Raw genomic sequence first — 13019 nt, forward strand, 5'->3', positions numbered from 1 at the left:
TTGCGCTGACCGTGGTCAGCCAAATGAAGAGCTTCTATTGGTTGTTAAAAACACATTCCTCGCAACGCAGCTTAGCTCATCTCCGGTGGAAACGCAACCTTAGAGTGGTGCACCGAGCAAGTGGGCAGTTCATATTGCTTTATTTACTACACATTGAATTAATAGATTTTGAATAGATAATTTAAAAATGCATCACCCGCGACGTTCTAATGTTATTTACCCTAAAAATTAAAATATCCCTAAATGGTATGTATAGTACTAACCTATTCTAATTCCTATATATCGTAATTCCAGGGCGTGGTATCAGGAGTTCTGCTGGTGACGCCGAACGCCGTGATGTTCGACCCCAACGTGTCCGACACGCTGGTGATGGAGCACGGGCCGGAGTCGTACGGCGTGATAGCGCCGATGGAGTACGTCGTCAACGCCGCCATCTTCTACGACATTGCGCACATGCGCACGCACGGCCCCGACCATGGGACGCACAAGTACGTACCGGTTGCGTGCTTGCGTACCGAGTTTTGTACACAAATATAGGAAGTTAGGTACCTTGGAAATTAAATAATATAGGTACTGATATAATATATTTTTGTAATAAAGTAATGTAATTTGATAGGGAGGAAAACATCTTGAATTTCATATCATCACTGTATTTAGTTAAGCTAGCACTAATTAAATTTGGTTGCAATTTTCGCCATACAGATATTATTTTATATTAATTTATCACAAAATCCCTTCACAATTTTCAGAGTGGAGCAAGCTGAAATCTACTACATGAGTAACAAGGCCGAACATTCGCCCGGCAAAGATTCGCTTCTAGTCAAGGTAAAATGTTTTTACAATTAAAGAACCTACAGCATGTAACATTATGTAAATACTAAACAAAGTTATCAGAATCTCTTCTTGATACTTTATAACACCAATATCCAAACAAATTTTAAATATACCAACTCTAAAAATCTGTTTAAAATCTACGTAAACAATTCACTTATACCGTAGGTAACATTAGGTAGCATAAACTATTTCATCATGATAGTCAGCGCGACGTTGAAGTCTAGCCTTACCCGCTACTGCCAGCCTCCATTGTCAAGTGGTTATGAGCGTGGCTCTTGACTCCAAAGGTCGTGGGTTCGATTCCCGCGTTGAAAACATGTTATTTCCAAGTTTTGTTAGAACAATGCAGGCTGATCACCTGATTGTCTGACAAGTAAGATGATCCAATTGTCGCATAGGCATGTAAAAAGTCTCTCGCCAGTCGTGTCGGTCTTCTGTCTCACTGGGTTATGAGAGTAAAGGAATAGAGAGTGCTCTTGTGTACTGTGCACACACTTGGGCACTATAAAATTACTCCTGCTTAACTGACCTGGTTTCAATGAAACCGGCCACCGTCACCGAAACCGGTGTGGGAGTTATTTATTGTATAGTTATTGTTACCTGCTACTCCTAATGATGGCGTCACGTATTCCAGGACGAGACATTCCCCGAGCTTGCAGGCGCGGGCGGGGCGGGTGGAGAGGGTGGGGAGGGCGGGGACACGCTCCACGCCTCCGCCGATACAGAGGAACGTGGCGGCGCCGCCTTCCCTAAGGCGTTCGACCGGGACTTGGTCACGCCCACATCGCTTCAGGTACTGCTTACTAGATATCAGGGCCGGATTTATATTTTTATGAGTACAGGCCACTAACTTCTTGGTGGAAATTCATGTTTCACAGTAAAAATATACACTTTTCATGCACTTATTCCACTTACGAACTTGCCCCCCCCCCCCTCCCACCTCAAGGACGCTATAAGACGTGGATATCCATAGGCCATGGCCTAAACTGCCTATAAATAAATCCACTAGCAGTAATCTAGATTGATAGGCAGATGGCGGAGGCTAATTTATTCGGGTTGTGTCAAGCCTACTCCAAGGATCATGATTATGACAGTTTTGAAATAACCTTAATATATACACACCGGCAAAATTAGCGGAACATAGTGTGTGTAGAACTTGAACTCAAGTGGGTCGGGCTGTGTGAAATCCTTTTTTATAGTTTCTAAGCTCATTTAAGAAATAAAATATTGAACAAAACTGGCAAGTTGACAGGTTTTTATTGCAATTATGCCCAATAAGCGTTTTTCGATGATTGACGTTGTAAGTATTTCTGATAAGAATAGCGTTTTTAGCGGGGTGCGAGGTATGCCAGCTCATTTCATTGTTTGGTTTTTAGAAGAACACATTGCTTAGATACAAAATGAATGATTTCCCAGCATCTACGACAGCTAGAGCTGTAACCACGATAGAGAAAGGTCACACCTACCGTTCGCTCAGTCAGGCCTCAGGTGTATCGGCTTCCGTGGTCCATCGTAACTTTCAACGCTATAGAGAGCTTGATTTTTCGTTCGGAGACGAGAACAAGGCAGATATCGGGTGACAATGGTTCAGGATGAACGTTTTGTAAGGGTACAAGCTTTAAGAAATCGACCTCAAACTGCTTTGCAGACACGAAACCTGTCGTAATAGGTCCGAGATGTACGTGTAAGTGATTTTACAGTAAGAAGAAGACTCAAAGAAGTTAAATTAAACTCAAAAGTGCCAGCAAGGGTACCAAAACTAGAGACAGGACACCAAAGAGCCAGGCTAAGTTTGCGCGTGAACATCAAAATTTGACCGGTGAGTGAAATCGTGTGCTGTACAGTGATTGGAGCAAATTATGTGTAAATTTTGTTGACAGGCGATAAAGAATGTGAGTAAATCGTAAGGAACGCCATAGGCCATCAAACTTAACGGAAACAGTGGCCTATCATGCAGGCTTCGTAATGGTTTGGGGTGGCATATGATTTGGAGCCCGCACAGAGCTGATAATTGTTAATGATGGTACTTTGACAGTACAGGGCTATAGCACAGACATCCTGGAACTGCATGTTGTGCCTTTTACACAGTTTTAGGCAGTAACTTCAATTTTATGCCTGTACATAGGGTAGAAAAATCGGGCATTATTACCTAAATGATGCTGGAGTAGCCCAGGTGGAGAGGCCAGCACGGTTTACGGATGTGGATCCGATTGAGGAAGTGTGGCACATCAATGGGTGAACGGTACGAGTTAAAATTCCAGCTCCAAAATGTGTCCAGGAGCTCGAGTTGGCGCTACTGGAGAAGTAGGAGAATATCCCACAGGAAATGATTGACAATCAAAATGCAAGCATGGAATGGCATATCCAGGCCCTCTTGAGATCCATAGAAGGCATTACACGCTTTAAACATGGCATTTCTTTACTAAAAATGGAGAATTTAACTTAAAAACCTACTACTGAAATTTCAAAGATTTTCTTAATTTTTGATTTTTGCTGATTTTTACACGTTTTTATGCCCTAAATTAAAGAAAAATAATTTTAAACATCAATTATTAAATAAATAAATATATAAAAAACAGCGAATAATTTACAAAAAAAAAATGTTTTGTTCCTCTAATTTGGCCGGCGTGTATATATAAAGTAGATCCGCCATCTACCTGAAGTTAGGGCTAAAATGGTTACTGTACAGTTTACTGAGGTTATTCGTTTGTTGTTAGGGCAAAGACATGAAAGCAATTAATTTTAACGTTTCAGCAACAAACCACAGAGGACCGGAGAAAATCTTTACTCGACCATCACTGGGCAATACCAAGCAAGGACAGGATGTCCATCGATCAAGGAAGCGAAGTAAGAATAATAATTATTACTAGAGATCGCCCAATGGTCGAAATTCGACCTTAGTTCCAACGACATTAGGACTACCTACGCCTATATTTAGTATGTATAGGCTTGTCACTCAAAAATCTGTCATTTTTCCTAGTGTGTGTGTTGTATTGTGTGTAATGTTTTATTTGTTAAAAAAATGTATGATAAAATTATAATTTCAAAATAATATTAGCTCGATGCACTCCTTCAATATAATATAAACTATAACTATGCAAAATTTTATTCACCTACGTTTCCCCATTTTTCGTCAAAAAGGTTACAAAGTTACCTACCTACCTAATTGCAGCTATTTCTTCAGCGATATATCTAAGCTTGTAAGAAATTTCCGAACAGCAAAATGCAGACGAAGTTAAATTAGCTACTATTCGCAGCTAAATGTACGGCTATTAAGGATTTAGAGATCCGTATTTTTTAATTTTTTTTTAATTTAAGGTATCATCCAACGCTGACGGCGGTAAGGAAGAGAGTCTCGAAGTGTCCGGCGCCGAGGGCTCCGAGATGGAGCGAGCGGAGAGCGCAGCGGGCAGCGTGGCGGGTAGCGTAGCTGGTAGCGTGGCGGGCAGCGGAGCGGGCGACGCCGCGGACGAGGAGCGTCCCGAAGCACACCACCTCGTCAAACTGTCTTACCATGATTCCGGCATTGATATCAGGGATCCGCTGCTGCATGTGAACACGAATAATAATAAGAAGGTAAGGTAATATTGCTATAATTACATATAATAATACAATGCTGAATACTTAGTAAACTAAGACTGGTATAAATAGTCAGTACTCAAGATGCATCTCGGTCTCAAGACACGGTTTAGGCTCTGTTTTTTTTTTATGAAATAAGGGGGCAAACGAGCAAACGGGTCACCTGATGGAAAGCAACCACCGTCGCCCATGGACACTCGCAGCATCCAAAGAGCTGCAGGTACGTTGCCGGCCTTTTAAGTCATTATCAATTTGGAGTGTATTAAATTTTAAGGAACAAAGAAAAGCAAGCATGCTTTTGTTCTTCAAAATAACATAGCCTTTCGCAATAATGTTTAAAATAATATAGTTATATAAGACGGCACTAAATGCGGTCAATAATTTTTATGCCATAACATGCAAAATGACCATCTGTACAACTCTAAATAATTTTAGGACAAATATTTCGAGCACGAGGACTATTATCACGAGATAGAAACAATACCAGAACTACCGGAGCCGTTGCACGACTTGCATTGCGATAACACATTCGAGAAAAACTTTCTAAAGTTCTATATGAACAGTCATTGTTTAGAGGTGAGATGGGATAAGGAACGTATGTGTTACTTTTCCATCTTCAACAGGGCTTTGTTAGGTGTTTATGGTGTAATTTTTTCGTGTTTGTGAAAAAAAAAACGAATGAAACGGTAAACGATATTCTTTATGTGACAGTTTCTTAATTGTAAATTTCTTTATACTACTCTGCTGTATGTGAGGATCGTCGGTCATGGAACTTTGTGTCTCCTTCTTTCTTGGAAAGGTTTTATTTCTTCTTTATATTTCGACTATCAATCTCATTTGTTTGTATTTAGGTACGACGTAATCTTACATGTGATTTGTAACTTGGTTACAAATTACATGTAAGAAAAATTGTAGAAAATAAGGTCTATGTTTGGAAAAGACGCAACAAAAATTTAACCTCTTATTAAGAGGGCGACTAACCCCAAAAATCAAACATCGTCCTTCTCTCTTCTCGTGTAGTATCTAATTATAGAAAATGAAACAATTCGGGACTTATTTTCAAGTATAAAAATGAATTATAAAATCGACACTTTACGGTTAGTCGCCCCCTTAATAAAAGTATTTTCACTGTGAACTATAGTGCGCGCGGAACTAGTTGGCCGCGCCTTAATTATGTGAGCGGTGGGACGGAGAGGCGGGGGCGCTTGATTTTGACAGTTCTGGCTAGTGTAGACAAAATGCACAAGAGATTGCAATAGCAAGATGAGTCTGCCGATAAAAAGATAATCTAAGGAAATAACATTCAAAGTGCGTACGGTGCGTAAAAAACGGAAAGGCGATGTCAATAGTTTAGAATATAAAACTGATCAATTGTCTTTAATTTATTATTTTCAATACTTGAATAATTATTGTTCACGATATCTCGAGATTGGTGGTCACTGTCTAATCTCATGTGCGTTGCGAGCAGCAAGCAACCCGCCCCCTCACCCCAGTCCCTACCTAAGGCGCGGCCAACTAGTTCCGCGCGAACTTCAAGGTCCGCCGTCTTTCATGTCACGGCGTTTCCAAATATGCCACATAAAGAAAAACAGTCCTTGTATAGTTTTACTGCGTAAATATTTTTATTACTTAGGAGGCTTAAATGAATGCCGTTTATTCTCATTATCGTAATCTAACTTCAAACAACAACACAGGTATACAGCGACGCGGACATAGTTCTATCCGCGGATTGGGTTCCCCCCGTGTGTCTGCCGCGCGCCGAACCGCCGCTGTCCGCGCCGCCGCTAGGCGAGAACGAGAGGCCGCGTAAAAGTGCCGCCGTCTCTTTCTCGCTCGACGGCAACCAGAAGGAGGATAATACCAAGCCTGATAAGAAGAACAAGGTATGTGTAATGTGATGTATACTCAAGTCTCAAGTAAAAAAAATAATAATTAGAGAACTTAAGCGACTAACACATATAATATGTTTCGTTGCAAACTGTTTCATGACTGTCTTGGCGTTTCTCTGTGTTTCCTAACAGTCTCTGTATTGTCATTTCAGATGCTAAAACGCTTATCTTACCCTCTATCCTGGGTAGAGGGTCTAACTGGGGAGGGGCAAGCTACCGCCCCCAGTTCTCAAAGCGACTCCCTGCCAACTTCCGCCGATAGCCACACGAGCGTATTCTCCAAAGTTTTCAACAGGTATGACGTTTTTTATAATCGCCCTCAACATTAATTTATATTACCTCTCTCACTCCTCCAATATTTCTCACTCCCTCTAGCGTTTGCTAACACGTGCCCCAGTTGAATGTATACTTTATGTATACTGTGTAATGATAACTATTGTAAAACACAAATTCACACATGTATTTTTAACAAGCTGATGTGACATCATAAGCTTACCTATGTGTAAACTTAGGATGCAATTAAATGAACACAATTTTAGACTTAGAATATATGCTACACCAGGGTTTCCCAAACTGTGCGTCGCGACGCCCCGGGGCGTCGCATGTCAACACAACTAAATCGAGTGAGCGCCGCGCGCATTATGTTAATCATTTATCTAAGTTCCCGGGCAGTCTAAATCCCCGGTTTCAGAAGCTATGCTCAGAAAAGCAAGCGCAGCCTTCACATTAGCCAGCCTTGCTGGCATTAATATCTTTCATAAATATCTCTTTTAATTTCTATACTTATCTTTTGATTTGGTCATTATTTCCTAATAAAAATATAAATATCCAAATAGTGTTTATGTGATACCTAACCTGTGTAGGCTGGTTCTAAAATTAGAAAGTATTTTTGGGAGCTGGGTTGAGGGGCGTCGTAAAGAAATGGCAAAATCCCAAGGGCGTCACAGTACAAATAAGTTTGGGAAGCCCTGTGCTACACTAACACAAGACATGTATACTCTTTGCAATATTATAAAGTGGACACTAGAGACAAAATAATTATATTGACGTATAGAATACACTAAAAATATTATCTACTAAGTTCAAATGGAGCTTGAGTCTATTTTGAGGTTATATGTCACGTGACATAACCTCAAAATAACGTTTGTGCTATTTTGCGACTCCAGAGTATATTGCTATTTTTATACGCTTGCTCTCTAGTCTCCAATACATCCCGGCAGTACAGAATTGACTCACCAAAATTAATAAAAAAAATAATATTGCAAATTAATTTTCCCGCTACCGTGGACGTGCCGGGCTCCGCTGCGTTCATTAGCTCGCCAATGAACCTAGTCGAGTTCGGTACGGGTTTGTTCCTGAGTAAAACGCCTTCGGAGGAGGCGGCCGAGGCGTCCGGGTACGTGCGGGCGCGCCCGCTACATGTGCGACCACGCTGACATTTCATGACGTCATAATTACTGTCTGATTTTATGACGTTACGCATATATTACGGGAATGCTACGCCCTTTGAACGCTTGAATGCACCGTCGTTTGAAAAGCTTTACGCTCTCTTTAGATGCTGGAGCGGTTTTGTGACTGACTCAGATAGGGTAGGAAAGTACCAAGTACTTTGTTATCATTAATTTCTTTCTGTTATATTTTGAAGCTATTTATCTTCAAATACGGATACAGCCATAACTAAGGTTTTTTAGATCTATGAATCTTCTTGTGTTAAGAGTAAGTAAACATCTGTTTCAGCAACGTGGGCAAGCGAAAACATAAAAAAACTTTCCAGCATATTTTAGCCCCTATGCTCCAAATGTGACAAAAATGTCAGCGTGGTCATCACTCGTTTGTCGTCATAAGTGTTACTCACTGTTCGTCTCTAGGCCCCACCGATGTTTCCTCTAGAATATTGTCTTGTCTTACTACTTGTTTATTCTTATCTCACGTAAATGCGCTTGCATTACATTAAATTGAAGTTTCATAACCAAATGTGCTATCTAAGAATGTTTTGCAAACGCATTTCGTTCAAACATCTTTTGTGCTTAATTTTATTATTCAGAACTGTTATTAAGCATGATTATTTCAGGATTCATAGAAGATGAAATGTTAGTTATTGATTTTAGTTGTGCTATTACACCTAGCGTCCAAAAAATGAAACTAAGACGATATTTTGAATTTAAAAAAATATTTAAAGTTATGGCACAACTAGAATCGTTTAGGTAGGAAGGTATAGTGTTGGAGTGGATAGAATATTTTGTTAATGTCAATGCACTGGCCGGCTGCCATACGTCGACACGCTTATAGATTAGAACCAGCCGTTGGTCTCCAATTATAATTGTTATAATCATAAAGACGGTTGTATATTATCATGTCACAGTGCGTTAGCGAAATGCCGTGTCATTAAAGAAAGATTATAGGCTAATATAGGTTATACGCCTGACACAGTTCCAACAGTTACTAAAAATATACTTGCCTACTATTATATTTCACTGACCAATGGGCAATGACCATAATATTATGACATATTATCTATAATAAGAAAAGGAAAATGATATGCTAAATATGCAACCGTTTTTGTTCCTCGTTCAAGAGTTAGCTTCCTGTCAGCTGCGATTGCAGTAGGATTTTCACCTTCTAGCTATAAGTTCTAGTCCAAATTGTATGTTTATCTTACACTGTTTCCTGATTGGCACGTCAATGTTCTAAAACTTATTAGCATGTGTAGTTATGTATTTTCAAAATTGGAATTCTAATGTTTTTTCGCAGGTATCGAGGATCTATTTTTGTATTTAAGTAAAACGTTTTAATTATTAAAACTATCTCTAATGTTTATTTATGATAAATAATTTTACTTATTGTTGTACAATTTAAGGTGATTGATATTATAAAAAATATGTACTATCAGAGAAGTTGATTCCGATTACGTCAATCACAATTAACATTGAATTGACATGATCCGACCAAATGACGTTGGTCTGTCAATTGCCTATAAATCAATTTCCTCGATGGTACATGGATTTTGTATGGTGTAATAGTTGACACGACGATGTGTTTGTTATAAAATATAATGTGAAACTTGAAAAGAGGTAGAAATTTTGATATTTGTATTGTTTCAAGCACTGCGAACAATCACTATCGCTTGCCATCGAGCCTAAAAAATCGCCGTTGTCTATGGATTCTAAATTCAAATTGTGTTATAGGCGGAGCTCGCTGGGCGGATTCGGTCGCTCGCACAGCAAGTCGGTGTCCAGCGCGCAGCCGAGACTGGACTACCGCAGCATGGTCTCAGTAGACGATATGCCAGACTTGTTCGCGTCTTTCGATAGTAAGTTCACTACATATTGTAAACTCTACTAAAAAACTATTATAAACTCTCTCTAGAAATCTATTATCTGGTATTAAAAATATATTTCTATCTGGTTCACTGAATAAGTAACCAATAACTTATATTTATGTGAACGTGCGTGGATGCCGTAAAGGAAGATTTTTCGACTGAGGTGGTACTCGGTCAAACCGAAAACCACTATATCAATTTATATATAGTTATATGGCAGTACAACTAGCGCAAGATTGTGGCGCTAGTTGTACTGCCATTTTACAATATTTTCATAAAGAAAAAACAAAGGTACTCTGTTCTTCTGTATTCGTATACGAACGGCGTTATAGATGGATAAACGCCAATTTTTAACCACAGAGCTGATCCCCCGTCCGGCGCGCGCGTCCGACGACCCGCCACTGTACCTGCGCCTGCGCATGGGGCGGCCGGCAGGGCGGCCCCTCCCCCGCTCCACCCCCCTCATGTCCTACGGCCGCAAGCGCATGAAGCCCGAGTACTGGTTCGGCGTGCCCAGAAACAGGTAATACTAGAATATTCTATGCGATGTTACCTAGTAGATGTTGCTCGCAACTTTGTTGCGTCGTTTTTATTGCGCGGTAACATACATTTTCCGGGATAAAACATTTTAAATATTTTCTTGGAACTTAAAGTATCTTCATGTCCGTGACAATCGGTGACATATACACAAACTGCTAGAAAGAAAAACCAGCCAGACGGACTTTAGCATTTTGAATTAACGTATGGTCAGCTTGACCTAGGCCCGTAGTCAGTACTTAAGATGCGACCCGGTCTCAAGACGCGATTCGGCTCTGTGATTGGTCCAAATTTTGACAGCCAACCAATCACAGAGCCTGAACCGTGTCTTGAGACTGAGATGCATCTTGAGTACTGACTATTTATACGGGCCTTACAGCCGTACTCACTTACTCAGAGTGGAACATTAAGGCTGGTATAAATAGTCAGTACTCAAGATGCGTCCCGGTCTCAAGACGCGGTTCAGGCTCTGTGATTGGTCCAAATTTTGTAATAAATAAATAAAAAATAAATAAAATTTGACAGCCAACCAAAACCAAGGTCTTGAGACCGAGATGCATCCTTAGTACTGACTATTTATACGGGCCTAACACTTTCACAGTCCACGCTATCCAAACGGATACGAAAATGTGGTTACCGTGGAGTCCATGTATCCAAATTGCACTGAATTGGCATTGGCACTGAAAAAAGCATAGAAAAATAAGAAGCATATAAAATTACTTAATAAAATAATAATCCTTATAACTCATTATAAATAAATAGTTTACAATGAATATTGGAGTAGACTTGAGGGACTAGATTTTGTTTTTGTATGGTGGACTGTGAAAGTGTTAATTTCTTAAATGTAATTAATTCAAAATTTTGACATAACTCACATAAGCCCCATACATTATCTGTCAAACTCTTCAAAATTAAAGGTTAATCATAATCAAATATCTTTGAGTACGGCGGTTAGTCTACTGAGTAAAATAACTTATCAACGCATAAGTTATACCACAGTCTATTTGTCTAAAAACACTGTGAATCATAAGCCTATATTATGTCAACTCAAAAGGCCTACTAGGGCATTTGAAGGACAATACCGGTTTTTGCTAGAATTCGCACTAAACTTTTCCGTAAACTAAATATTCTGAATCAAGTCAAAATTGTTTTTCTTGGCGTAGGTATCTACAATACATCAAGAATAATAATATTTACTCCATTATGTATATACATCAAGAATAATAATATTTACTCCATAATGTATAAGGAGTTGTGTTGACAAACATAATATTATTTACAGTATAACCTGTACGTACCTACTGTCTGAACCTGTTTATATTATGTACATAATTTAGCTACACGGCGATAATGTGTCGTTCAGACCTTGAATATATAATTTGTATGCAACAGAAATGGTTGTGTGAACTATGTCGTTTAGAGTTCAGGAGTCTGAGTACGTTGTACGTTTAGAATTTTTATTACTCTTAAGACACAAATCTGGTATTGATTTTGATGAGAATGAAGATACTCAGAGAACAGAAACAATTACCTTTACTTCGTAAGTAATATAAAAAACTTGAGAGGTGGCAAGGGACACCCGGATGGAACGAAGTTATAAAAACAAACCCGCCATAGAGGAATGGTAGAATTTTAAATTTCCCGCCAGTTGACGTCATCGCTTCATCAACGCCCTCCTACTTCGCTGGTATTAAATAAGTGTCGGTCAAAAAGTTTCGTTACAACTTTTTCCGTCTAGCCCCCTTTCGCAACGTGCGATAAGGAGCTTCGTTCCAATAAACGCGAAAGTATCTCTCTCTGTCTGTCTCTGACGCTTTCACGTCTAAGCTACTGAACCGATTAAATAATATTTGATATACCTGAGATAGTTTGAAGCCGCACTGATCAGCTAGTATTGCTTGAAACAGTAACAAAAAAATAGAAACTAAAAAAATCATAATATTAGTGTAATGTAAGTTATCAAGCTATAATATTATCTTTGTTTACTTATTAACCCATATTTCCCCACCAGGGTGGACGACCTATTCAAGTTCCTGACGCACTGGGTGCCGGACCGGTACGGGCCGCTGGGCGACGTGGCGGCGCTCGCGGCGCAGGGCTACGAGCTCATCGACAGCGACACCGAGTGGGACGACGACGAGCCCAAACAGGGCCAGAAGGTTGGTCACACCTAATATAGTAGAGGCAGTTCCTGACGCACTGGGTGCGTAGTGTAGTAAGCAATAGTGTAAAAAAGAGGAAAAGAAAAATATATACAGCCTACAAGATATAACAAAATAAAGTGATAAATTTTAGGGTATGTATGTGTCCCTAATCTATATATATTATAAAACAAAGTCGCCTTTTTTCCCTCATGTCCCTTTGGTCCCTTTAACGTTTAAAACTACGCAACGGATTTTGATGATTCTTTCAGTGTTAGATAGCCCATTTATCGAGAAAGGCTATAGGCTATATTTTATCACGCTAAGACTAATAGGAGAATGTGGAAAAAACGGGGGAAATTATTTGAAATGGCTTATCTCGCGAACTACTGGATCAATTTTTATGTTATTTGGCACAGATAAGAAGTAGACTTTTTCCATTTTTGTATCAAAATCTTAATGCGGTTCACAGACTACATCTACTTACCAATTTTCAATAGTTTAGCTCTTATAGTTTCGGATAAAAGTGGCTGTGACATACGGACGGACAGACAGACAGACATGACGAATCTATAAGGGTTCCGTTTTTTTGCCATTTTGGCTACGGAACCCTAAAAAGTATCGGTTCCAGCGCTGATAATTTCACAATGAACTCAGGGGACTTATACACACCCTAAAGTATTATCAGCTCTTTTTTATGTACTCTGTACGAATAAGTGG

At 39.6% G+C, this 13019-nt stretch overlaps 1 protein-coding gene across 10 annotated transcripts in view; it reads left to right on the plus strand.

Annotated features, from left to right (window-relative positions):
- LOC121729604 (TLD domain-containing protein 2) overlaps window positions 1-13019 on the plus strand; it is a 208107-nt gene that overhangs the window by 163932 nt on the left and 31156 nt on the right. For all 10 annotated transcript variants that reach the window (XM_042118170.1, XM_042118172.1, XM_042118171.1 and 7 more), the window contains 10 exons: window positions 295-488; window positions 750-825; window positions 1469-1627; window positions 3589-3681; window positions 4153-4410; window positions 6108-6296; window positions 6455-6597; window positions 9488-9612; window positions 9982-10144; window positions 12170-12317. In XM_042118170.1, the coding sequence (XP_041974104.1) occupies window positions 295-488; window positions 750-825; window positions 1469-1627; window positions 3589-3681; window positions 4153-4410; window positions 6108-6296; window positions 6455-6597; window positions 9488-9612; window positions 9982-10144; window positions 12170-12317 (1548 nt within the window). The remainder of the gene's footprint in view (window positions 1-294; window positions 489-749; window positions 826-1468; window positions 1628-3588; window positions 3682-4152; window positions 4411-6107; window positions 6297-6454; window positions 6598-9487; window positions 9613-9981; window positions 10145-12169; window positions 12318-13019) is intronic.

This window comes from Aricia agestis, chromosome 8 (assembly GCF_905147365.1).
Source record: "Aricia agestis chromosome 8, ilAriAges1.1, whole genome shotgun sequence".
Taxonomy (NCBI): domain Eukaryota; kingdom Metazoa; phylum Arthropoda; class Insecta; order Lepidoptera; family Lycaenidae; genus Aricia; species Aricia agestis.